General features: G+C 39.0%; 1 protein-coding gene across 1 annotated transcript in view; it reads left to right on the top strand.

Annotated features, from left to right (window-relative positions):
- Positions 1–622: 622 nt before the first annotated feature.
- The window catches only part of LOC134219563 (uncharacterized), a 28,780-nt gene continuing 3,232 nt past the window's right edge, over positions 623–26,170 (top strand). The window contains exons 1-2 of the mRNA XM_062698328.1: positions 623–1,252; positions 1,315–1,541. Of these exons, the coding sequence (XP_062554312.1) occupies positions 658–1,252; positions 1,315–1,541 (822 nt within the window). The 5' untranslated portion in view covers positions 623–657. The remainder of the gene's footprint in view (positions 1,253–1,314; positions 1,542–26,170) is intronic.

A 26,170-nucleotide genomic window follows, 5' to 3' on the forward strand; every position in this document is an offset into this window, starting at 1 on the left:
GTGATTGGTTGGCTGCCCCTGAGTCCAACAAGAAGTACTACTGATATTTTACCAGATTGAGGTTACGTACAGATGCTGCAGAACCTAATAACTTATCTTCTCACTAGTGCTAGCTGAAAATATCTCTCTCGCAGACTTAGTGAGAAACAGTGTTCATCTAGATGGTTTCACCGATAATTCTAGAAAGAATGTTCATATATAATAATAATAATGAAACTTATCCACGGTCGTAAGAGAAAACTCGAAAAGAGAGTGCAGCAATTGCGTTGCACGATGACGTCGTTCGATGAACCTGGAGATTACAAATCAAACTAATTGGGATTGAATTAATGTTAATCGAAAGTAAATATTTCAGAGAAATTAAATGAAATTCTGAAACTTTTTACCGAACTTGTAAGTTCAAAAATAAAACATGATTTCAATATGTAACGCCACTATGGAACTGTCAAAATATGTGGTTATGTCGGTTATGTATACACCGGTGCAATCCTTTGTACCAAACCTCTCTTCTCTCATCTCTCATTTGGCGCTCTTTATATTTTTCTCACGTATTGAGAAATGACAGGAAAGTAAACATAGTCTTATTTGTCATATTTTGATGTGGTGAAGTGCAACAATTAAAATTACAGTTTTGTGCAGTGAAGTGTCTTTTTTATAATGAGTTCCGAAAAAACTGGTGCTGCAGATTCGTCTGCTCCGAAAAAACGGCGAAGTATTGCTGAAATTATTAATAAAGCAAAGACAATCTTGCCCACCGGTGAGCATCGTTGTGTTATTGTTCCTGATTGTGTTTACATACAAAATAAGCTTGTTGTCGGGAATTTCAAGAGGCACATACAAACGCATCATCCGAAGGAATTCCAACTCCTTGGTCTAGGAGAGGTGGATTCTATCAAGTGTGAGAAAGAGCGAGATCCAGTAATTCCTGTACGGATGTCTCCGAAGCGGTTGTTGGGTGGCCTTGTGAAGATGATATCTGTCAATGGATTACCGTTAATAGGAATTGACTGGGAAGGAATGCAAGATGTTATTCAACCTCTCTGCGAAGCCATGAATTTGACTGTCAATAGCCACAACATGCGTCAATATGTGTCAAAAGTTGCAACTGGAATTGACAAAGAGATTTCTATGGAAGTAGAGGGCAGATGGTTGTCCCTCAAAGCCGATATTGCATTCAAAATGTGTCGGAGTGTTCTTGGCTTAAATGCGCAGTTTGTGGACAGTAAAGGTGAATTGCAGAAACGTACACTTGGTAAGTAGCAATATTGTAAACATAAATAATAATAAATTGACTATTTCATAATTTTCATGCAGCTGTCGCTGAGCTTGCCGAAAGACACACTGGGGCTTATCTTAAAGATGCAGTGTTTCGGATCCTCGATCATCTCGGAATTCGACCGCAGCAGCTTTATAGCATTTCAATCGATAATGGGAGCAATATGGTCAAAATGGCATCTCTTATGGCTAAAGAGACCTTAGAAGATACTCGAACTTATGAATTCGAAGAGGACCTTGAGGGAGAAGAGATCTCGTTGTGGAAGGTATGCTGCAGGAATTAGAATCGATAGTATCCCACACAGCTGTGACTGTCAGATGCGGAGCACATACCGTGCAACTCGTGGTTTAAGATGCCTGTAAAGAGTACCAACCCGAACTCAAAAAGCTATCAAAGTTAACCTACCAAAATGTCAAGTACAAAAACTTTTTTGATGTATCTGGGGGAAGGTATCCACCAACGCCGGTGGCAACTCGTTGGAACTCAAACTACTTAATGGCTGTATCACTTCTCGATCAAAAAGATTTTTTTGACAAACTTGGTCAAGAATTCAAGGAACTTGGTAAGTTATAATAAAACGAATTAAAAGAATGTGTTTTTTTTTCTCAACAGTTACTACTACTTAACAATTACTATACATATTGCTTTATTTTTGTGATTTTTAAAGTTATATTTGGCTAAGACGAGTATTTCATTTCCTCAATTTCTTTCATTCAGATTTATCAAATCAGTGGAAATTTGTCGAAGCTTATGTGGAAGCATTTAAGCCACTCTACGATTGCACCATTGCAATTCAAAAGCTCAATTGCACTTTGAGCGACTTTTTTGGCCACTGGATGACAGCTTATGGGCAAGTAGCGTCGGTGCAGAGCAACATGTTTGTGAAGACAATTCTGGAATCGATGGAGAAAAGATAAGCATATTTGTTCAGTAATTATGCCATGCAAGCTGCACTTGTGCTACGTAGCATCTCCTAGTCGCTTTATTAGGTCACGTGTTTTCAACTGTCTACACAAATCCAATTTTCTCATTTTCAGAATTTTTTGATTAAAGTAAACCAGAAAATAACAGCAGCCTCGAAGCAAGCCTTTGATGACATTTCTTCTGATCCATCGCCTCCAAGCACATCAAGTGAACCAGTATCATCGGCATCAACAAGCCAATTCAGTTTGAATGATTTCATATCAAGAAAAATTGGGCAAAGTATTCAAACTTCGACAGAAATCTCTTCATTAGAGCAGCGCATCAGGAACATTGCAAATCAGTCACGCAAGGATGCTGATCAAAAGGCTTCAGTGTCATTGATCATTGGGCGAAGCAACGTTTTGAAGATCCTGAGCTTTGGAAATTAGTTCAAGTCATTCTTGGAGCGGCACCCACACAATGTAGTGTTGAGCGAGATTTTAGCCAATACAATTTGGTGTTTACAAAGTCCAGAAATCGCATTAGTGCAGCCAACCTGGAAAATATTTTGAAGATACGATCAAATAAGAGTATTATTCCGAAGGCTCTCGCCAGATTTTTACGGCTTACGGAGGGAGGTACAGAGAGCACAATAAGCAATATTCTAAACAAAATTGTATTGAACATTGCTGAATATCTTTGAAGGTTTTGTTATTAAATGAATTTTTAAAACTTTCCAATTATTTGTTTGATTATACCTGTAGCAGTAAATATGTACATATCTGAACAAGCAGTAATAGAAAAAAAAGTGAGACCTATTTGTCTATCCCTGTTTTTGCCATCTGAACTCGAGTAGATTTGTTCCACTGAAAAAAAATAAGTTGTCGTTTGATGATAATGAAGACTGAAAGACGTTTACATAAGTAGTAGTCAGTGGTACGCTCTAGAAAAGTGTTGCCTACGCTTATAACGTTCCAGAAATTTTGGTAGATTTTTCAGATCCAATCAATTCTAAAATAAGTTGAACAAATTGACGCTAGCTTGATTTTCATTATCAGTGGAACAGTTATGCGTAGAACGACAGTGTATTACTTGAAATAAGGACGTTCCGATACTTCCGATATATCGGAATATCGATATTTTTGTTTCGATATCCGATATTTTTGTATCGATATTTTGCTTGCAATATATCGGTCATATCGATATTTTTGCTTTCGATATCGATATATTGAATCAAAACAAAGTAACACAAACATAACAATTGCATTTTATTTTTATTATTTTGTGAATAGAAATACTTCAAAATGGATCTAAAATGCCGTGTTTTTAATAGTTAAGATGATTTTTTTCTGTAACGCGGATAGTGTGAGGTGTGCGCTGCCTTCGCAAATAATTTTGGCAACTCGGACAATGTGCATTGACGTGCCGTTGTGCAACATATGTCATACCACTGGTCCTTGAATCCTTACAATTATATATTTGATGTGTTCCTATGACAAATAAGATAAATTAACTTCAGAAATTAGGAAGAGATTTTTTGGAAATGGGAATATAGAAGAATTGGAAACCAAAATTGAGAAATATGCCCCGTAGGAGCTAAAGAGAACTTCTTAAAAATATTTCTTCGGGTTCTCTGAAGAAAATTAAAAAAGCTGGTTGTAATTTTTGCGTAAACGCCCCTTTAAAATCTAAGATAATTTCCTGCCGAAATTCAAGTTAAACAAAAAGATAAATTTTCGTGAAAGTTTAGGAAAAATTTAAGAGAATTTCTATTTTTAGTTAAGAATATTTCAATGAATTTTCCCGTAAATTCAGAATTTACTTTGAAAATTAATTTAAAAAAACGCTTCCTTGGAAATTCTGAAGAGGGGATTTTCTGTTATTAGCCTTCCGGGACTCGCATCGTTGTAAAAAGTACCACACCTTCGAAAAAACACGCTTGTCGTTCACAAGAGCGGCGCGACTGCGTGGGTGATCCAGGACCAAGCGAGTCCCGGAAGGTTAAGAATCAGAATAACCCGAGGAGAAATATTGAAAAATTGTCAGTGAAATTTTAGTTCAGAGCAAACGGAAAATAGTGTAGTAAGTATTATGCCGAAAACGCCACGGCTACCTGTTAAAACTACGACGAATGCCACCGCCGATGATTTTTGAACTGGCACACTCTAGAAGCAGATTGGATTAAGAAATACAAAAAAAGTCATTTCTAATAATTATTGTAATCGGGTAATACGGTTATACGATACCTAGCAATTGAATAACTACAACAAATATATTTTAAATAATCTCGTTCCTAAAATATCATATGATTTTCCGATATATCGATAATTTCATTCCAATATATCGGTGATATCGATACTTTGATTAGATTATCGTATCGAATCAAATATCGATATTTTGAAGTATCGGAACGTCCCTAACTTGAAATAAATTTAATAAACTAAACTAAAAAAAATTACATCTGTTCAATGTTCCTATTATGCTTTACACTTCCCACAGTGTGCGATAAAGTCAAAGATCAAACCGATGAAAACAATGAAAATTAATTATCGGCTTGTTATTTTCACAGATAAACAAATGATTTATCACTTGTTCTTGATCAACCAAAATATTGTATCGGGAATCTTATTCTCATGAAAAGTGTTGTGAGAAGATAGTATTTGCTCGCTTCTCACTTTCTCGCCTATATCTCTCATAGCGTGAAAATGGGTCATTCTCTTTTCTTGTCAACGATAATTTCAATCTCTGATTTGCACCAATTGTTCTTTTTTCAAGTGAATTTATATTACAGATGACCATTATAATACAATTAAACTAATTCCATTCAATTGACAGTGGTTTGTACCAAGAAAGCAAATAATTCAAAGATTTTACACTTACCCCAGGCATAAAACACTGCGGGGAAAGTGGATAATGTTCTAATTACGCAATTTTGTTTACTCCCTCCAGGGTTTATTTTGATAGCTGTGAATCATAATATGTTCCTTCTTTGTTATCATTGTGATTCCAGTGGTGATTGGACTAATATAAATGACAAAATGCCTGATTAATCCACCTGTCGGTATTGATGCTTTTCACATGTTTTATATATGAAAAAAATGTATAAGAAAGTTAAAAACAGCACTGATAGGTAAATATATTGTATAATTCACATTAATTTTTATTCATAACAAGTTTCGCCGTTGAATGCAATTTTTTGCGAACAAATTGGTTAAGGGCAAGTGCTTAAGAATAGCTGATAACTTTGTACGTGCTTGGCGCACACATATGCATACAAATACGCACATACAGACATCATCTTAATTCGTTAAACTAAGTTGATTAGTTTATAACCCTGTAAGTCCCATTTTTCCTTTAAAAAGTTCATCTTTGGGGCGAACATCTAGATTTTACGTACACTTAGTGTTCGAGAAGGCAAAACCTGCCCTCCCCTAGCTATTACGAGAATTCCTTGAGGATCTATTCCGTTAAGGTAATGAAATTATTCCTCAAAAGATACTCAAAGCAATTATCGTATTGATTTTAGTTATATGTAACTACTCATCACTATTGAAGGTCAAGGTAACATGGGTTTTCCACTTACCCCATCCCACTAGGGTAAGTGGAAAAATAACTCCTAATTTTAAAATCTATTTCCATGAATTTCAAGCTATCAAAATGGTGTGAATTACCGCACAGTTGGTGCAAAATTGACTGTTTTTGATAGCCCATTTTGATTGAACGCATTTAGATAATTTAAACTCGTTTTACACTAATTCAAACATGCACTGTCGATTTTTCCTTTTCCACTTTCCCCAGTGTACCTTAATATGCCATTCATACTGTCTTAGGTTCTTTTCCTGCCAATAAGATGGTAATTTCTACTGATTTCAAAATGGTTCAAACCATGATACGCTTTTCACTAGTTCAAACCATGATTGGATACCCTACTTATATAAAAATGCCCTACGAATCGATTGCGCAAGATTTCGTAGACCGCAAAGAACGGCTAAGAATTGTTTAACCCTGTTTCTCCTAAGGAAAACGAGTAACACATAATTGTATCATATATTTTTAAACAATAATGTGCACATTCATCCAATAAATGTGTATCTTGTGTAAAAATATCCAATAATTTTTGTGGTATATGTAGTTTCTCTCTTAAACAACATTTAGATCCATTTAACTCCAATTCCCAATGACACTCCGCTACCAATGACAACGGCCTACGGCTAGTAAATTTCGCTGCTGCCAGAGGGATGGCCATCAGTAGCACCTACTTTGCACGGAAGAATATCCGAAAGCACACCTTGAGACACCCAAATGGTGAAACTTGCAACCAGATAGACCATGTTCTAGTGGATGGGCGCCATTTCTCGGATGTTATCGATGTGCGGACATTCAGAGGTCCGAACATTGACTCTGATCACTACCTCGTTGTCAGTAAAATTTGACCACGGTTGTCAACTGTATCGAACGAAAGATCACAGCGTTATAATATCCATCGATTGTCGGCGGAAGGAATATCGGCTGAGTACAAATGACGTCGGGGCTAATCGAAGAGCTTTCGGAGTGTTTGAGCGTTAGGTGCTGCGGACAATACTCGGCGGTAAACAGGAGAACGGTATCTGGCGGCGTCGCATGAATCACGAATTGTACCAGGTGTATAAAGGGCTGGATATTATTATGCTTATACAACACGGCAGACTACGGTGGGCTGGTCACGTTGTTCGTTTGTCGGAAGAACGTCAAGCGAAGATAATATTTAGTAGAGAACCCGGAAGACGATGGTACACGATGGCTTTTTGCAGTTGAAGAGGACCTGAGGGCGCTCAATGTTCATGGCGACTGGAACGGATTGGCCTAGGATCGAGTCCAGTGGAGAAGGATACTCTTTTCGGCGTAGGTTAACCGAAGAGCTGTAGCCCATCAAGTATCAAGTATGTAACAAAAGGGTTAACGAAAATCAAAATATACAAGTAACAAGATTAATTTTGTAATCAGTGATGAAAAGCTACAAGTGGCACGCGTTAAACTATTTAATTGTTCGAAAACAGTTTTCAAAGTACATTTTATGCTAAGCGGTGTATGTGAAATATTTTCAACAACGATGTTACACCGTTCCGCAAAAAAAAATACATTTTTGCCTTTCTCGTATACTAAGTATACGGTAAAGGCTATATGATCGCTCCAAAAACAAACTTTTTATAGAAGGCCCGGAGACCCATAGTGTTATATACCAATCGACTCAGTTCGACGAATTGAGGTGATGTCTGTGTGTGTGTGTGTGTGTGCGCACAAAACGACGCAAAAAATGTCACTCATTTTTCGGGCACTTATCCTCAACCGATTTGCTCGCAACAAATTGCATTCGACGCAGAATCCTTTCCCATTGTTTCCTATTGAAAATTGGCCAGGTCGGACTATGGGATCAGAAGTTATGGCCAAAATACAAATTTATACGTAAAAATCGCGTAAAAAATGTCACTCATTTTTCGGGCACTTATCCTCAACCGATTTGCTCGCAACAAATTGCATTCGACGCAGAATCCTTTTCCATTGTTTCCTATTGGAAATTGGCCAGGTCGGACTATGGAATCGGAAGTTATGGCCTAAATACAAATTTATACGTAAAAATCGCGTAAAAAATGTCACTCATTTTTCGGGCACTTATCCTCAACCGATTTGCTCGCAACAAATTGCATTCAACGCAGAATCCTTTCCCATTGTTTCCTAACATTGGAATTTCAACCAGAACTAGTTTCACGCCATTGATGTGAGTCTCGGTGTATAAGTTGGGTGGTTTGCTCTGGGCAATTTTATCAGGGCGGCACACCGGAAGTGTACCTTTTCTTGCTAATAAGTATGAAATTATGACCTACCTTCCTGTTCCATGTGTAGCTCGATTATTTCCTGCAGAAAAAATAAAGAAGGTTCATGCCAAAATCTGCGAAATTAACTTCGAGGCAGCACCGAACATAACTGCTGCAAAAAACTTGGAATAAAGGAATGACTGTGAATTGTTTTCTTTTGATGACTTCGCTACTGTCAGTCAGTCAACTTGTTGTATACATATTGATATTTTAATAATTTTATACTTGAAAAGATGAACTTTTAAAGTTACACTCAGAAAAGATGGAAAATACTTTTGAATGAAACGTAGAACTTTCGACCAAGCAAATTCAACTTTTATTTTAAAGAAATTTTCTAACTTTTCCGATTGAAAGTGCATAAATTTTGAAAGAACAGTTTTTATTTTTTCTGTGTAGGCATTTATCTTCAGCTGATTTGCTCGCAACAAGTTGCATTTGACGCATAATCCTGTCCCAATGTGTCCTATTGAACATTGGCCAGATCGAAATATGCGATCGGAAGTTGTGTCCGAAACACCATTTTTGCCTTTTGCCTAAAAAGTATACTTTCCGTATATGTTCGCTCCAAAACCAAATTTTTACAGAAGGCCTTGAGTTCCATAGTGTTATATACCAATCGATTCAGCTCGACGAACTGAGATGATGTCTCTGTGTGTGTGTGCGCCCATCAAAAGTGCGAAAAGTTTAGCTCACTTTTTCGGTACTTATCCTCCGAACCGATTTACTTGCAACAAGTTCCATTTCACGCGAAATCCTGCCGTATTGTTTTCTATTGTAAATTTGGAAGATCGGACTATGGGCACAGAAATTATGGCCAAAATACTTTGTGTTATAAAAAAGCGTGTAGAAAAGCCTAGCTGACTTTTGATGCACTTACCCTCGATCGATTTACTCACAACAAATTGCATTGTACGCGGCATCCTGTTCTATTATTTTCTATTGAAAATTGGCCAGATTGGACCTTCATTTTTGCCTTTCTTGTGCAACAAAGTTGTACCGAAAGGCTATAATTTCTCTTCGAAAGCGAACTATCGGATGGATGCTTCCATACTGATACACTTCCCTCCCTCTTCATACGGGAGTTTGGCAGAAGGACGGTCATGAGATTTATATCATAACAAATATTGCCCTCCGCTCGCTTGATGGGAATGACATTTTCGTTTTCTTTTTGTGTAGTCGGAGCTTCAGTTTAACAAACATCCAAAAGTAATATCCTAAAAATATATGACTGGGTAAAATAAAACAGGGGTTATGTACGTCAAAAAGATTGGAAAAGGATAAAAATTGACGAAATTCTTATTAGCATATTGTAGATCAAGTTGAAAACCGAACTGAGGTTTCGCGACAATCACATTTTCTGGCATTTCCGGATGTTGCAACTGCATCGCGAGTAGTGCGCATCTATGCCATAGTCGTGCACCACTCGCGATGCAGTTGCAACATCCGGGAATGGGACAAAATATGATTTTCGGTTTTCAACTGGATCTACAGTATCTTTGCTCGAAATAATCCGATTTTCATAGAACGGACAAGGATTTTTTTTTCTTTTTTACTCCTAGCTACTAGCTCATCTATTTTCAAGCACACACATTTTACGAAGGTCGAGAAAGGCACCATCACCGCTAGGTGGATTAATCTGGGTTTTAATTACATATTTTCATGTAGTTTTAAAGATAATACACATTTTTTGATTAATTTGATGTCATATGCTGTTGAAAACGGGTTTGTTTACAATTTGAGACATACGGCGTTTTGAAAAAGTACCCGAGATTTATCTATCATTAGAATGAGTGATCATTACGATCCCTAAAAGTATGACCAAAGGAAATTCAAGATATTTTCTCAAGTTTTCCTGGGAAATTCTGGATAGTCGATTGGTAAATATATACCTTACACACCTAGGTCTTTTGGCAGGTTGAAATTCATCAATAGCTTGGTTATCCTACGCTTTCACAACTTGTACCGACGTAGTCACGCGTTTTACTGCAAAACTACGGAAGGCCTGATGCGAGTGCATCTTTCAAATTGTAATTCACTCCCTAAATCTTTCCCAAAAACAATTTGTATACCTTGGAGAATATTCCCTATTCTAGAAAAATGTCCATTTACGAATAAGGAATCAAGCAAGAAATGGAAACCCAGATCTCGGGTACTAAAGTGCCTATATCAATTCATTTGCATGCCTACCCGAAATTCAAGCAACTGGATTCTATTTTTCTTCAAAGCTCGTTATCGTAAAATGGGCAGTTAAATGAATTTACACTTTACGACGGAGGGAAAAAATGAAAAACGAGAAGGGTTGCTGCATGTCCTGTGCATGACAACCACCATTCACACATCAAAACGTGCTATCGCGATAGCCCTGCAACAAAGTTAGAACAATGAGCACGATTCAGGGATCTGCGACCGAAAGTAGGTTTACAGTCTTCTGTTGGCAAAGCGCCCACGCTTTCGTGTGTCCATCGCTCGTCCGGGTGCTCCATAGCTTATCCCGCATTGTCATCCGGTCGGCGAAGCCTGGGCCATACACGCATATCCGGAATCGTGGAATTCTCCCCATCAACCCGAAAGGAAACTCGTTTCCTAAATATTCCCCTTCTTTCAATTGCGGCGGTGTGGAAACGTCCGTAGGGACTAAGCACCATAATGCCAACCCCAGCATCGTCGCCAACAACCGTCCCCCAACCGAACCAAGCAAAGAATGAAGCAATTCAAAGTGGACTCGATTCCTCGATTGTGGTGGTTCCTCGAACGGAGGCCAAGTCAAATAACGCGACACAAAAAAAAATCTTTTACGCCTATTTATATTTATTTATTTTGACTGCCGAAAATAACCACTTACTCATATAAATGCTCACACGCGCGGGAATTGTGCCTTCCTCCTGTTGTGCAGGGTTGAAGTCTTTCGTATGGCGAAGTTTTTCCATGTATCATTGCGGAAGAGGATCCCGAGGAGTGGGTAAGTAGATTGGAGTGTTTACGATACGGGAAGGAGAAAAAATGGGGCATTGAGGCCTGGTAATGGTTCAGGTTTTTATTGTTCCGGAAGTAAAACGATTTACGAGGGGTGGATAATTGACGCTTGAGACGGCGAAAATGATGAATATATTAACAAACTTCCAGAGAGGTATAATTAGCAAACAAGAGCAGTTCAATGATGTTTTATTATTTCAAACTATGTTGTCTGTTGGCCTGGTTTATGATTGGATAATCATCTGTTTTATTTATTCTGGAACATTGCCGCATTAACTTTGAACATTGAACATTAACTGCTTCTACAGTGAAATTCACATTTTTGCATTGGAACCTTATGCGCATTATATGCTAATAGGAGAAGGTGGGGAGACTTGATTATTAGAATATACTGTCCGGAAAGTGAGTACCAAAATCAGAAGTACCAAAAATGATGAGAGGTAGACTGTACCTTTACCGCGTTTGTCAGGTGCTTCACTCTCCTGTAGGACTGTAGTTATACGGGAAAATTATTGCATCTGCCAACTAAACACACACTGATGGTAAACTGCTCAATTCGTAATTTATATCTCATTATTAATTATTTATTCAGTCTAAGGCCAAAGTGGCCTGTGCGGTATATAAGAGTCTTCTCCATTCGGCTCGGTCCATGGCTACACGTCGCCAACCACGCAGTCTACGGAGGGTCCGCAAGTCATCTTCCACCTGATCGATCCACCTTGCCCGCTGCGCACCTCGCCTTCTTGTGCCCGTCGCGTCGGATCGTTGACGAGAACCACTTTCACCGGGTTACTGTCCGACATTCTGTCTTGTACTTTGTCTTCGACGTGTTAATGACTAGTCCGATCCGCTTAGCTTCCCTCTTCAGTCTGATGTAGGCTTCCTCCATCTTCTCAAAGTTACGTGCCATAATATCTATGTCGTCGGCGAAGCCAAATAGCTGGACGGACTTATTGAAACTTGTACCACTCGTGTTAATCCCTGCTCTTCGTATTACCCCTTCCAAAGCGATTTTGAACAGCAGCCACGAAAGATCATTACCTTGCCGCAACCCTCTGCGCGTTCCGAAGGGACTCGAGAATGACCCTGAAACTCGGACTTCGCAGTTCACCCGATCCATCGTCGCTTTGATTAACCATGTCAGTTTATCCGGAAATCCATGTTCGTGCATTAGCTGCCATAGCTGGTCCCGATCGATTGTATCATATGCGGCTTTGAAGTCGATGAATAGATGATGTGTGGGCACGTTGTATTCGCGGCATTTCTGCAGTACTTGGCGAATGGCGAACACCTGGTCCGTGGTGGAGCGTTCGCCCATAAAACCCGCCTGGTACTGCCCCACGAAATCCCTTGCAATTGGTGTTAGACGACGGCATAAAATTTGGGAGAGTACCTTGTAGGCGGCGTTCAGCAATGTGATTGCGCTTTAGTTGCTACAATCCAGCTTATCTCTTTTTTTGTAGATGGGACACACGACACCTTCCATCCACTCCTGCGGCAAAACTTCCTCCTCCCAAATCTTGGTAATGACCCAGTGCAGCGCTCTAGCCAGTGCCTCACCACCGTGTTTAAATGGCTCTCCTGATAGTTGGTCAACCCCAGGGGCTTTGTTGTTCTTCAGCCGTCCAATCTTTTCCTGGATTTCCTGGGGATCCGGAGCCGGTAAAATTACGTCCTGCGCGCGTTCTCCCAGGTCCATCACCATACCGCCATCTTCGTCTGCCACATCGCCATTCAAGTGTTCTTCGTAGTGCTGCCGCCTCCTTTGGATCACCTCACGCTCGTTCGTAAGAAGGTTCCCGTTTATGTCCTTACACATATCGGGCTGTGGCCCTTACGTGAACGGTTCAACTTCTCATAGAACTTTCGTGTGTTATTTGCGCGGTACAGTTGCTCCGCCTCTTCACGGTTATATCTTACCCTCACAACAATTTCCAAGTATTTGAAGCAGCGACTGAAGTATGCTCAAAATACGTGGATGAGCTGAAAAAGTATTAATCAATCAAATGTTTATTTGTCTTTGTAAAAATATTACATAATATTACAAATCGTATAGTTCATGTCCGTCAAGTCTTTAAAGTTGAATATAATATTTAATTTGATCATATTTATGACATAACGAATGATCTATACAATACTATGAAGAATACTTTTAGGATACAAAATTATTGGAAAACCAAAAATTCAGTTTGAATTTTTCACTTGCACCACTTGTGGGATAAGTGAAAAAATAATTTTAAAAGAGGATTTTTCAATATAAGAGCACATTTCCAGTTCATATTTATAACGCAAGCGATAATTATATTGAATATGGTTCTTGATATTTCATGAAAGACAAAGGGCATTGAAGTGCCTCTAGAGTAGAGTGGGGCAAGAGTACGTACTTAGTTTTCAATCTAACAGGGGACCTTATGGACCCGAAACGCTGGGTAGACACCTTTACGTGGTGTATTACGGGGTAAGATCCACCACGGTTACATTGCCAGATACAGGCAAATTCTGATCCAACGAATACCTTCCTTATTATCCAACTCCGTGATACTTATGAGGGTGTCGCTAAGTCGATGGCCTCTCGTTAAGTAAGTACCACATCAACACTTCCTTCCTCTCCCTAGATGAACGTGGCCAGGAGTAGTAATCCTCATGCTTTTGTTATTTTTGTTTAAGACTGGAATCAAAGACCACTACTCTTCTTGATTTCTGATAGCATTCTAGATAGCGATCTCAAAAGTAAAAGATGAGTATCACTAGTGTCCAATCTACGAATTACACCGTAACAATGCTAATGCTAAATCGAACATAAGGACCTTATGAAACAAGCTGCATTGGGTGGGGTAAAAGTACGCACTTTTCCAATCATGTGTTTTAAGTATTCATTAACACAAAAAGGATTTAATAAAATTTAATTGAGGTTTACTGAAAGTATATTGTGGAATGTTTCAAGATTACGTAACTCTATAAGAGGGATTGGGTCCTAGAAATGTGAACTTTCATACGAAAAAAACATTGTGTTTTTTTCAAATACCAAAAAAACTGTGGAGGTAGAAATATATCTGGTTTCGCGTGGCGTAAACAAAGGAATTTTCCTTAAAGATAGTCCACTTGTGCAAAGATAAACATGGCAGGTTAATAAACTTTTACTCTCGCATGTTGACATGATTCACCCCTTCATGTTTCACTTATTCAACGCTTCGAATTAAATGTAGGCTGACCAGATCATTCCGGTGAAAAAACGGGACAAACGCACTTGCAAACGGGACATGTCAAAATTCAATAGCTGTGAAAATTTCATTTATGGGCTTTATTTTCATTTACCTTAGAGAAAAATTTTAGAGTGAATCATTCGCCACAATAACTTTCTATATTTGTTGTATTGAGTTGGATGTGGAAAAATACCTAACTACAAATATTTCACTCTTCAAAAGGGCGCGGACAAAAACACGAAGGAACAATTTTGGGCTTAATAAAATAAATTTATTATGGGTTGAAACCCCCTAATCAGTTCATTATCGTAACAGCTACCGAAAAACATGATAAGTGAGAGATTTTCTTATTCTCCTTTGGATTCAAACCCTGACCTTACCTAAAGCCGGTCTGGGTATTAGAGAGAAAATATAAAATAATTTTATGAAAAAAACAATGTCGAAAGACAAATGCGAAAAGATCATTTCCTAACTAAAACCCTTTTTCATGAATATAAGTAATGGAAAATCTGCGGATAAAAATTACAAGAATCCCAACAAGAAAAGATCATTGATAAAATGTAATTTTAATTATTTCTATATCTCGTATGTGAATAAATGTCAAACCTAATCAATTCACAGTTCTTTTAGATCGAAATTGATTCAAATTACGCTAAAAGTAGCTTCACACATCGGGAATAAGGTCCATTCATGTTGTTCCCATGTGCTGCCCAAAGGCGGAACTCATAGAATTTGGTAACGAAAAGTAAAAAAAATCCTGGCTACTTTATAGACTGGTTTACGGCTCTGAGTCTCGGAGATTTCCGCCGGATTGTATTTTAAATCGGGCCGAAATTTTGATTTTCTACAACGGAATTCCATAGAACCGGCCCACACATAAGGAAGTGATATTCGCAGACCAGCTCCTGATCTCTGAACTAGCCTTAAAGTATGCGAGGACCGAAATCCGAACAAATTTTTCCTCGATTAGAAACTGGCTTGAATTCGGTTTTGTTCAGCTGATTTATAAATTATTTTATAAACGATCGAAAAATATGTGTAAATATAATTAGAATGTATGTTTCTGCGCTTCATTTTATTGACGCTGAGGCTTAACCTGATTTTAAGGATATACAAACTTGCCACCAAGTTACCGGTTCTGTTCAACCCACTAATGAAATTGGCCAAATTTGAATGCCTTCGGAATAAGCAGATGAAAAAGCCATTTAAATTAAACTGTACGAAAAAATCTCCCGTTTCACCTGTTGTAATTAACTGTTAAACATCCTTAATAAAAGTCGGTCCATGAATAATACATAACGGCATAGATAGCATTTTTTTAAAAGCAACACTAATATCATAACATTTCACACTTTTTTATGGGTTTTGACCACTTTCTTTGTTTTTGGTTTTAGACTCCTGTTGAATTTGTTTGATTCCTATTGAATTTGTCTGAATAATATTTTGGAGCTCCTTTGATGAATCAATGAAAAAACGGGACAAATTGAGGATTTTTTAGATTACGACGGGACAGCACAATAAGGCCTAAAAAACGGGACTGTCCCGTTAAATACGGTACGTATGGTCAGCCTAGTTAAATGGCCTTGAATGATTGTGATTGAATTAACTAACTATCTGAATAATAATCAAATAACAATGTGCTTTATCATTGAAATATTTGCGTTTTTTCACTGACCTATTTGCCCTCTTACCCCACTGTACCTTAGTAAATTTCTAATTCTAATACAATGAGTATGGTTTACAACTTTCATCACTGGAGTGGTTTTTCGCTTTTTGCCTTTCTCGTATACAAAGTATACGTAAAGGCTATATGTTCGCTCCAAAAATGAATTTTTTGTAGGAGTGCCGGAGACCCATAGTGCTATATACCGATCGACTCAGCTCGACGAATTGAGGTAATGGCTGTGTGTGTAAGTGTGTGCGCAAAATAATCGCACTCATTCGACAAAATAATCTTACTCATTCGACTCACTCATCTCACTTGCATCGACGCGGAATCTTGTCCCATTGTTTCGTATTGAAAATTGGCCACACCGGACTATGGGCTTCTGAGTTATGGCCAGAATAGATTTTTTTATAAAAAAAGATCTCGCTCATTTTTAGGCACTTACCTTTCAGCCGGTTTGCTCGCAACAAGTAGCGTTCGACGCAGAATCCTGTCCCATTGTTTTCTATTGAAAATTGGCCGGATCGGACTATGGGCTCAGAAGTTATAGCCAAAATACTTTTTTTCATACCAAAAGTGCGTAGAAATTACTTACTCGAAAAAAAATGATGATGGTGCCTTTCATCACCGCTAGGTGGATTAATCTGTTTTTTTTTTATATTTACGATACATATAATTTAAAATATTTTAGACCTGTGCGACGACTGAAAATTTATCGGCAGCGGCGTGATAGATCATTTTCAGCCAACGGCGGCGTCATTCCTCCGGAAGTTCCTCCAGGAATTCCTCCGGAAATTCATCCAGGAATTCCTCCGGAAGTTTCTCCGTTCCTCCAGGAATTCCTCCGGAAGTTCCTCCAGGAATTCCTCCGGAAGTTCCTCCAGGAATTCCTCCGGAAGTTCCTCCAGGAATTCCTCCGGAAGTTCCTCCAGAAATTCCTCCGGAAGTTCCTCCAGGAATTCCTCCGGAAGTTCCTCCAGGAATTCCTCCGGAAGTTCCTCCAGGAATTCCTCCGGAAGTTCCTCCAGGAATTCCTCCGGAAGTTCCTCCAGGAATTCCTCCGGAAGTTCCTCCAGGAATTCCTCCGAAAGTTCCTCCAGGAATTCCTCCGGAAGTTCCTCCAGGAATTCCTCCGGAAGTTCCTCCAGGAATTCCTCCGGAAGTTCCTCCAGGAATTCCTCCGGAAATTCTTCCAGGAATTCCTCCGGAAGTTCCTCCAGGAATTCCTCCGGAAGTTCCTCCGGGAATTCCTCCAAAAGTTCCTCTAGGAATTTCTCCGGAAGTTTCTCCAGGAATTCCTCCGGAAGTTCCTCCAGGAATTCCTCCGGAAGTTCCTCCAGGAATTCCTCCGGAAGTTCCTCCAGGAATTCCTCCGGAAGTTCCTCCAGGAATTCCTCCGGAAGTTCCTCCAGGAATTCCTCCGGAAGTTCCTCCAGGAATTCCTCCGGAAGTTCCTCCAGGAATTCCTCCGGAAGTTCCTCCAGGAATTCCTCCGGAAGTTCCTCCAGTAATTCCTCCGGAAGTTCCTACAGGAATTCCTCCGGAAGTTCCTCCAGGAATTCCTCCGGAAATTCCCCCAGGAAGTTTTCCGGAAGTTCTCCAGCAATTCCTCCGGATGTTCCTTCAGGAATTCCTCCGGAAGTCCCTCAAGGAATTCCTCCGGAAGTCCTCCAGCTATTCCTCCGAAAGTTCTTCCAGGAATTACTCCGGAAGCTCTTCCAGGAATTCCTCCGGAAGCTCTTCCAGGAATTCCTCCGGAAGTTCCCCCAGGAATTCCTCCGGAAGTTCTCTCAGGAATTCCTCCGGAAGTTTCCTCAGGAGTTCCTCCGGAAGCTTCTCCAGGAATTCCTCCGGAAGTTCCCCCAGGAATTCCTCCGGAAGTTCCCCAGAAATTCCTCTGGAAGTTCCCCAGAAATTCCTCCGGAAGTTCCCCAGGAATTCCTCCGGAAGTTCCCCAGGAATTCCTCCGGAAGTTCCCCCAGGAATTCCTCCGGAAGTTCTCCCAGGAATTCCTCCAGAAGTTCCCCCAGGAATTCCTTCGGAAGTTCCTCCAGGAATTCTTCCGGAAGTTCCTCCAGAAATTCTTCCTGAAGTTCCTCCAGCAATTCCTCCGGAAGTTCCTCGACGATCAGGTTTCACATATGAGAGACGTCGATTGAATTGTCCTCGCGGCCGACAGTTAGTTGGCACTTCCTGGTTTTGTGTATATCACCTCATTTGATGCATCGTGTCTAACGGAAGCACTGCGCTGATCCATGTCCAAACATCTAACAATTCTGGAAATAGAAATCCCACCTGATGATTTCACGAATCTATTTTCCTGAGTGCATTCAACTGTACCTTCTCTTTGTTGAAATAAAGTAGGTATAGCGCAAGGGCATCGTAATGCTTTTGCATGAGCGTCATTTCCCTGACTTCCTTATGAAACACTTCAATTTCCTTGAGGGCTTCGGAGATTTCATCGGAGATCATGTCAGGGAGACCAGTTTAATCGATGTTTGTTATATTGTCCTCGTCCCGCACATAGGTGTAAAAACTGGATTTCAGATAGGAAACAAGCTTGCAGTGTACAAAAAACATTAACTCCTGTAGATGTTCGTTTGACATTGAACATTGAAACTCCTGCTTTTAGAGCGATTTCCTGGACAGTAGGAATATTGGCCTCTGTAACCGTGACTAGTGGAATCTTCTCCTTACCATTGTTGCCGATTGCTTTTGCATGCTGGGAAGCGTAACAGGATCACAGTAAGCCAATGTGCCGAACGAGTTTGCGGTAGCAACATTGTAATTAAAAGTGAGGTTAGAGCTTTGATGATACGTGGAGAGTGGTTTATCCATGATCGAAAACATGATCAAGCGAACAGAATTCCGAGAATCCGTAAAAGGGCTACGTTTTTGGTGCGGTCCATTTGTTTCCTCGCCGTATGATGTAGCAACGGAACTGTTCCGTTCATGACCAGCAGCTGCTGGTGATGGATCGATGCTGCGACTTGAACAGCCGGTAAGAGATCGAGAGTACGAAAGAGATGCGAAACATTATTACCAAGTACGAGGCACTGTGGATAGTACGTCTGATCACACCGAGAGTCAAGGTAGAACTCTGAAAAGTTTTAGCATAATATCATATTTACAAGCTAAACCAAGTTTGTCATTTTTGGGTTGAACGAACTGGATAGGGTATAGCACAAATCAAATACAAAATTGAATAAACAAATAATGCGATCCGCTGTAATAGGGTGGCTGTACAGGTTTGTCTTTGTGTCCTAATTGGTGTTTCTGCTTTATGCCTATTTCCTTTTTTTTCCTATTTATTTATTTATAAATATTTCCTTCTTATTTCCTTTTTTCCTCTTTCTTCCTCCTTCTTTAGTCTTTCTTTTTCATTCTCACTTATCCCTTCTCCCTTCATTTATTCTTATTTCTTTTTCTTCTTTCACCTTTCTTCTACCTTCAGCTTTCTTCATTCCATTAAATCACTCTGTGCGTTCACATAGTAAACTACTAATAATTTCCTAAAAGCAATTCCGCTCTTTTAACCAATAACATTCCTACTCCCTATAATCGTCTCTTTAGAACAGAGAACATGTTTCCCAAATTTGGTTGCAAGCGGTTGAGAGGATTCAATTTAAAAAGGTTCCCGTGACACCTGCCTTCTTTGGTAGTAATCGTCTACTCAGGATAAAGAATATGTGTACCAAATTTGGAAGATATACTGAATTGTACCCAATCCCAACATTATAAGGGTATGCGATAACACACCTTTTCCTAACGAAACGAAACGAAATTTAAAATATCTATGTTAATTCGGATCGAAACGAAACAAAATATAGATTTACTTTCGAGACTTCGAAACGATACGAAATCAAGGTTCATTTAATTCGAAATTTTTCGAAACGAAACGAAATTTTAATTTTTTTTCCGCTGAATTTTTATTTAATTGGTCTTACATTATGTACGCAATTCTGATTTAACTTTTACGAAGTCAAATAACTGTTTTGCGACCAATAGAGTTATAATAACAGAAGAGGCAGTCTGTGATAAATCACGGCATTTTCGCCGCATATACCATTGACGATAAGGCAATACCCCAGAATTTGTGTCGCATTCAGGGAGCGTGTGCTCCCGAATATGATCAATTCTATATCAGTAAGTATAAAAAAATACAGAAATTTTGGGATTTTTCATATATGGATTTAAATTTCGTTTAAAACCTTAGTTTACCTAAGAATAATGTAATTATGATGAAGCAATCTTCATAGTGTCTTGTCAACGTGATTTTATAGTATTGAGCTAAGTCAAAATTAGAAAATGAATGCTTAGAAGAATCATGTGCACCTTTCTAAAATGTACAAAGACATGTATTTTAGATAAAATTTTACAGACCCATAGTCTTATATACAATCAGCTCAACGAACTGAGTTATTGTCTGTGTGTCCTTGGCATATGAGAACAGCTGTTATGGTCAGTATGAGCTGAAAACAATCATAAGTGAAGCTTTCAGCAATTTCAATGATTTTTGGATTTTTTATTGCAAGTTCCATGCAAAGATCTAGAAATTCCCACAAATCTTCAATGTTCCTTACATATTGTGCAAATAGTCAAAGAAGAGCTTAGCTTGATTAACTGTACACATCGTAGTTGCTAATCTTGATTGGCCGAGAAACAGCAAATATGCACAGCTCACCAATTAAATAATATTCTTGGGCTACAAAAAAGTTATTCTTATTGTATACTTGCTTCGGAGTTTCCAATTCATGGCCAATAACGATGCTGGTCACGTCCTTACAGTCAATTTAGGATTAGGAGAGGAAAATTAGTTTGACACTCATTGTTATAAAAGACCGAGGAATGCTCTGCATCTCCGTGAGCGCTACGGGAAAGGAATCGTTGGTTAGTAGAGAAGGTAATTCATGTGAAGCCCCTTGGTAAGCGACTAAATATTTATTGTAAACGAAGATATTTTGAAAACAAGAAGACGAAAACTGTATTTCAAATCAATCCAACGCAAGATCAATGTGCTTCGTTTAATAAGCTTCTATAATATGATCGATTCCGCACTAAATAATTTTGTGCTCTTCGATGCAGAGATTAGTTTTATCTCTTCGCGTTCTCCCACACTAGCTGGCGTGAGCAACATCAACAAGGTCGAATGTACACTGGTTAAACAAATTTCTGCTTCGCGAGGTAGATTTTTTTCACTTCGCGTTCGCCCGGGCTAGTTGCCGTCCCATGACCAGCAGCAACAGGATCGATTTCGCATTCATCTTGTACAAATAGTAAAAAAATATCACAAAATATAAATTTGAATCTTGGAAACATTGAAGACGTGTTATAGTAGAAAACCACAAACGTATTTGTCGACTATTTCGTTAGAAGCTAGTTTTTTTATCGAAATTTTTGTAATTTTACGAAACGAAACAAAATCAAGAAATCAGATTTCGCCATGCTCAAATTCCGCGAAATTCCGCGGAATTTCGTTTCGAACCACCTGAAACGAAATTTTTCGAAATACCGCATATGCTTACAACATTATCCCGTCTTCCAAATAACCCCCCACCCTCTTTATAATAGTTTCCTTAGGATAGAGGAAGCGTGTACCAATTTTGGTTCAAATCGACCCATGCGTTAGAAAGTTATACAAAACTGTTCGTTTCATATACAGAATGCTAATACTTAGTTGCCAAAGTAATGGAAGTGTTACCCAAAAAAGCAGCACTTGTTTTATGAATTGCAATGTGTCGATCATTTTCTACCCAGATTATTGTACTGTATGTAAAAAAAAGTCTGCTCAAATGTCAACCCTCTCACAAACATGTGTCGGAATTATTCATTTGTGTTAATTATTTAATCTAATACCGTCAGGCGGCTTGTGTCCGCACATCATCTATCTCTTGGTGCCGATAAAAAAATATGTCCAGTTTTTAAACAGTGAGAATTGATGAATTTCATATCCTCCCCCTTCCCATCCTTCATGCTTGTTGGTAAATATACATTTTGTGTGGGTCGTCACGCTTTACGAAACCTTCCTCCTTCCTAAAAACGTGACGAACTTTATGAACGCCCCCTTTACGGTTTTGTATTTCACAAAGGGATCTATCGTAGCAAGGGCCAGCACCCAATGGTCAAATATTTTATTTTCACCGATAATTTCCTCCACATCCTGCCTGTTTTCCCCTCTTGGCGGATACAACACATGCATACAGATTGTATTTTTTGCCGCCTACCGTTGATTGTTCCAATGCATATTGCTTCCACGGAGCTCGCTGCCTTTTATTCTACACTGGGTGTTGTTTGGCTGTCCCAGTCGGCAATTTAACCATCGTTCCCGTCGTCTGCATCGTTTTTTTTATTCCGGAAATGCAAAACGCGAAACGCGAAAAATACAATTCACTCATTTCAATCATTGTTTCCGGCGATGGATGGATGAATACACGATGGAGGCAGGCATCTGCACTTTCCACCAGCAGCTCTAGACACCACAAATCTACCCAATCGGATCGTGACCATTTGTTGTTTGTGTTGATGTTCCGGGGGGACGGGAAGACGGATTGGTAGATTTTTTTCATGGATTGATTGGTGGAGCATAGTGTGGCTGGTGACGCTGCACGTCCATGCAATATCATGGGTCCAATTCATCATACGAGTCAAATTCGTGAGTTTTGATGCTTGAACTACAAATGGTACATAAACAACTTTAGATATTTAAAACACTTCGGTTTTCATTTTGGAACTTCGTTTATTAAAGATTATGATAGTTGACCTCATATATCGCCCAACTAATCCCATTTAACTGAAAGATAGTCGTTATGTAACAAAATCTCCTTCCAAAAATTATAAAGTTTAAATAAAGTACTTTTTTTATTAATTCAGATGAAATGAACTTTAGCATCAAAGATGAGCCAGCATTGGGCTGCAAATCTGTAAAATATATAAAAAACGAAAAGTATAGCTTCGGAAGACATCCATTTCCTCCCAACAACTTGATTTTTTTTTTCGTAATTACAAGAACACATCAAACACCCACCAAAAAGTGATGTTTTTCATTCTCCGACCAAATTGCTCAACGCAAACATCAATCGTCGAAGCTGCGAATTGTTAAACTGCATCCGATTCCTTGCTTCCGGGTGAATTGGCTATTCGTCCGGCTGCCTATGCTTTCGGTCGCAATATTACAGTTCGTAGAACTGACAGAGCTTGGCATGTTGACTAACAAAATTTCAGCGGAGAAAAAAAATAAATCTCGCGCTTTTTATTACATCGCGTAACATTCCCCTACGCAACGGGACTGAATGTTTGGACTATTTTGATAGCAAGCAGTTGTGATTCAGAGGCATTCCGGGCATATTGGATAGTCGAGCTTTCGGAAAGCAAATGCAAATTTTCACAGTTTTTGAACTGGAAACGCAAACTTTATCTAGTATCAGTTCTGCTACTCGTTTTGCAAATTGAATGGGAAAATATTTATTTTCCAGTTTAGGTTTGTACGCGCTATGTTTATGGAAAGTTAATTTAAATTATTTATTTATTTTCAGTTATGCGTTACAATTTGCGGTTCATCCAGACTCTCAAAATCTGTTAGCTAATAACTGATTCTCATTCTTGAAATGGTTTATTTATATGCCGAAGTTCTTGCCAGTCCGTTGTGCATTGTTCGAAACCAAATCGATAAATGTAAACACGGCGACTTCTTTCTAGTTTCACAGTAGCCGGTCAATCCGTGTAGAATGTTAAAAGCTTCCAATATCTTGGTATCCAAATGGCGTTAGACGGTGGTACCAAGATCGACATTGACGCTTGGATCAAGAAAGTAAGGGCTGCCATTGCGAGTTTAAGAAATGTCCAAATCTTCAACTCTAACGTCCCGAGCAGCACACATATTGCACATCGATCACAGTAACTTATATATGACCAAATTCAGTCACAATATGGTTACTGCAACAAGATTTGCTCAACTTGTGCTGCTTGGGGTGAAATCTGTGCTGTTATACGCTATTGCGAAACATGGTGTATATCAGTGCAGAACATTCAACGGCTTCAGGTGTTTATCAACAGATGCCTGCGATACATAATTCGGTCTTGGTGGCCTCACAATTGGAGCTCCATCGTCGTTGTCATCAGAGGCCGTAAGCAACTGTAAATCCGGAATCGGAAGTGTGGCTGAGTCGGCCTCACCTTACGTAGGGGCGGTAACGAAATCTTAAACAAGCGTTATAATGGAATCCAGCGGGACATCGCAGCAGAGGCAGACACAGAGGCTCATGGCAGCGCAGTCTCAATAAAGAAATTGAGGTAGACGAACTTCTAGACCAGCTCGAAGGGGTCCCGTCTATCGTAACACTGCTTCGCAGGCGGGTCATGTTTCGCTCGCTACTGATCTTTAATGCTACTTTAATGCTACTCGCTACTTATACAACGAATCCCGTAGTTTTTTTTCTATTTCCAAAAGTTCAAATCTTGCGAAATAATTTTCGTACAGTGCTGAAATTTAAGTCGATTGTTCAGCATAAATAAGCAAATGATTCTACCTTTGTATTACCACGATGTGTGTAATGTGCGTTTCAGCTTGTGCTCTTGAAAAATTACTGTAAAAAGCACGTGGTATCAAAGATAGCCGATTTCTGGCTTTGTTGTATAATCACTTTAAGGATTTCCACAATGTTTGCAAAACTAATCCAATACTGTTCATAATACGGCTCATTTTTCCACAATTTTTGCTGGTTGTTCGCCTTCTTATACACATTGGAACGTTTTTGAGAATTATTTTCGTCGGTTAAGGACATAGTTGGAAGAGTACCACGATGACCGTCAATATGGCACCTGACCTTCCACGGGGCAACCCCACACCTTCCGCACTCCTCTCCCACAAATATTCGAATGCATCGAACAGCTTCGAACATAAGTTCAATATTCGAATTACTAACCTGTTCACAGCATATTTATTCACTTCCCGTGATAATGAACATGTTTCTCCGAAGAATCCCATGTATTTCGGCTCGAATTATATCATAAATCAGCAATCTCGTGCCAATTTAATAGCCGTTCGCGATTTGGTGGGGTTATCATTGCACTTCACTTCTTCTCGAAGGGCATTGGAAAAATCAAGTTTTTACTCACTTCTCCGCACATGAGCAGCCACAAATGTTGATGGAATGCAAGTGAAACATCACTTTTTGAAATCAGTCACTTGTTTGAACCGAAAACTTTATAAAAACCGCTATTTTTGCCAGAAAAAACTATGAAAAACTGATCGCGGAGCGAATGTAAACACCGGCGGCACCGATAGCAGCAAACTAATAACTAGGGTGGTTCAAAAATGATTTTGCTCCGCCAGGCTCAGTCGATGATGTTTCATATTTTGGGTGTCGTTTGATGGTTTGGGCTGGTTTAAATAGGGCGTGCACAGGTCGTTTCAGGATTGTATGACTGACAGTTGATATGGCGAGGTTGAATTTAACATTATTCTGATTGTGGCACTCCGTCATTGGTCGCTGGCGAGGGGGGAGACCATATGACTGGATGAAATACCACTTGTCATAAGACAAGTTTGTACAATCCCATTTAATTCACCACTTAATTGTACCTTGACAGATACGTATTTCGACCTCAACAGTAAGGTCGTCTTCAGTGTCTCGTACTTGATTCGAATTAGTGGTGGAATCAAATGGGATTGTACAAACTCGTCTTATGACAAGTGAAAACATTCCACTAAAAAGCTCAAAATAATTTTCTTAACAAAATGGATGAAATAGGGTATCTGTTCCTATATCAATAACAATAAGGCAATGCGCATATGAAATGCATTGATTTCTCACCCAATAATCAAGAAACATGAGAACAATTATGCTCAGCTTACGTCATTTTAATTGAAAACAATTTGGTAACTTCAAAAATTAAGTTATTATCACATTATAGAAGTATTTAGCTAAAAAAACATCATCACCGACATGTACCTATTTCAATAACATTAAAAAATAGTTAATCCTATGCGTGTACCTGTATTAATAATACTGTTTCCAACATTAAATACGCACACTATTACTTGTGTGCATACGTAACGATATGACTGCAGTGATGCCGAATTATTCAATGTTTTGTTTTTGAGTTGAAATATTATTACAAAATAGCAGTTTTTGTTGTAGTTTTTCAACTTATCAGTTTAATTTTATGTTTGTCATAGATTATCTTTTTGATATACCTTATTTTACAAACATAAGAGTTGAATTTCACAACGAAAGTTCATTCAAGCATTTTTGAAATAAATATCTTGGTCGGCAACCCTGCAAGCTATGTAAACAGT

This window comes from Armigeres subalbatus, chromosome 3 (assembly GCF_024139115.2).
Source record: "Armigeres subalbatus isolate Guangzhou_Male chromosome 3, GZ_Asu_2, whole genome shotgun sequence".
Classification (NCBI taxonomy): domain Eukaryota; kingdom Metazoa; phylum Arthropoda; class Insecta; order Diptera; family Culicidae; genus Armigeres; species Armigeres subalbatus.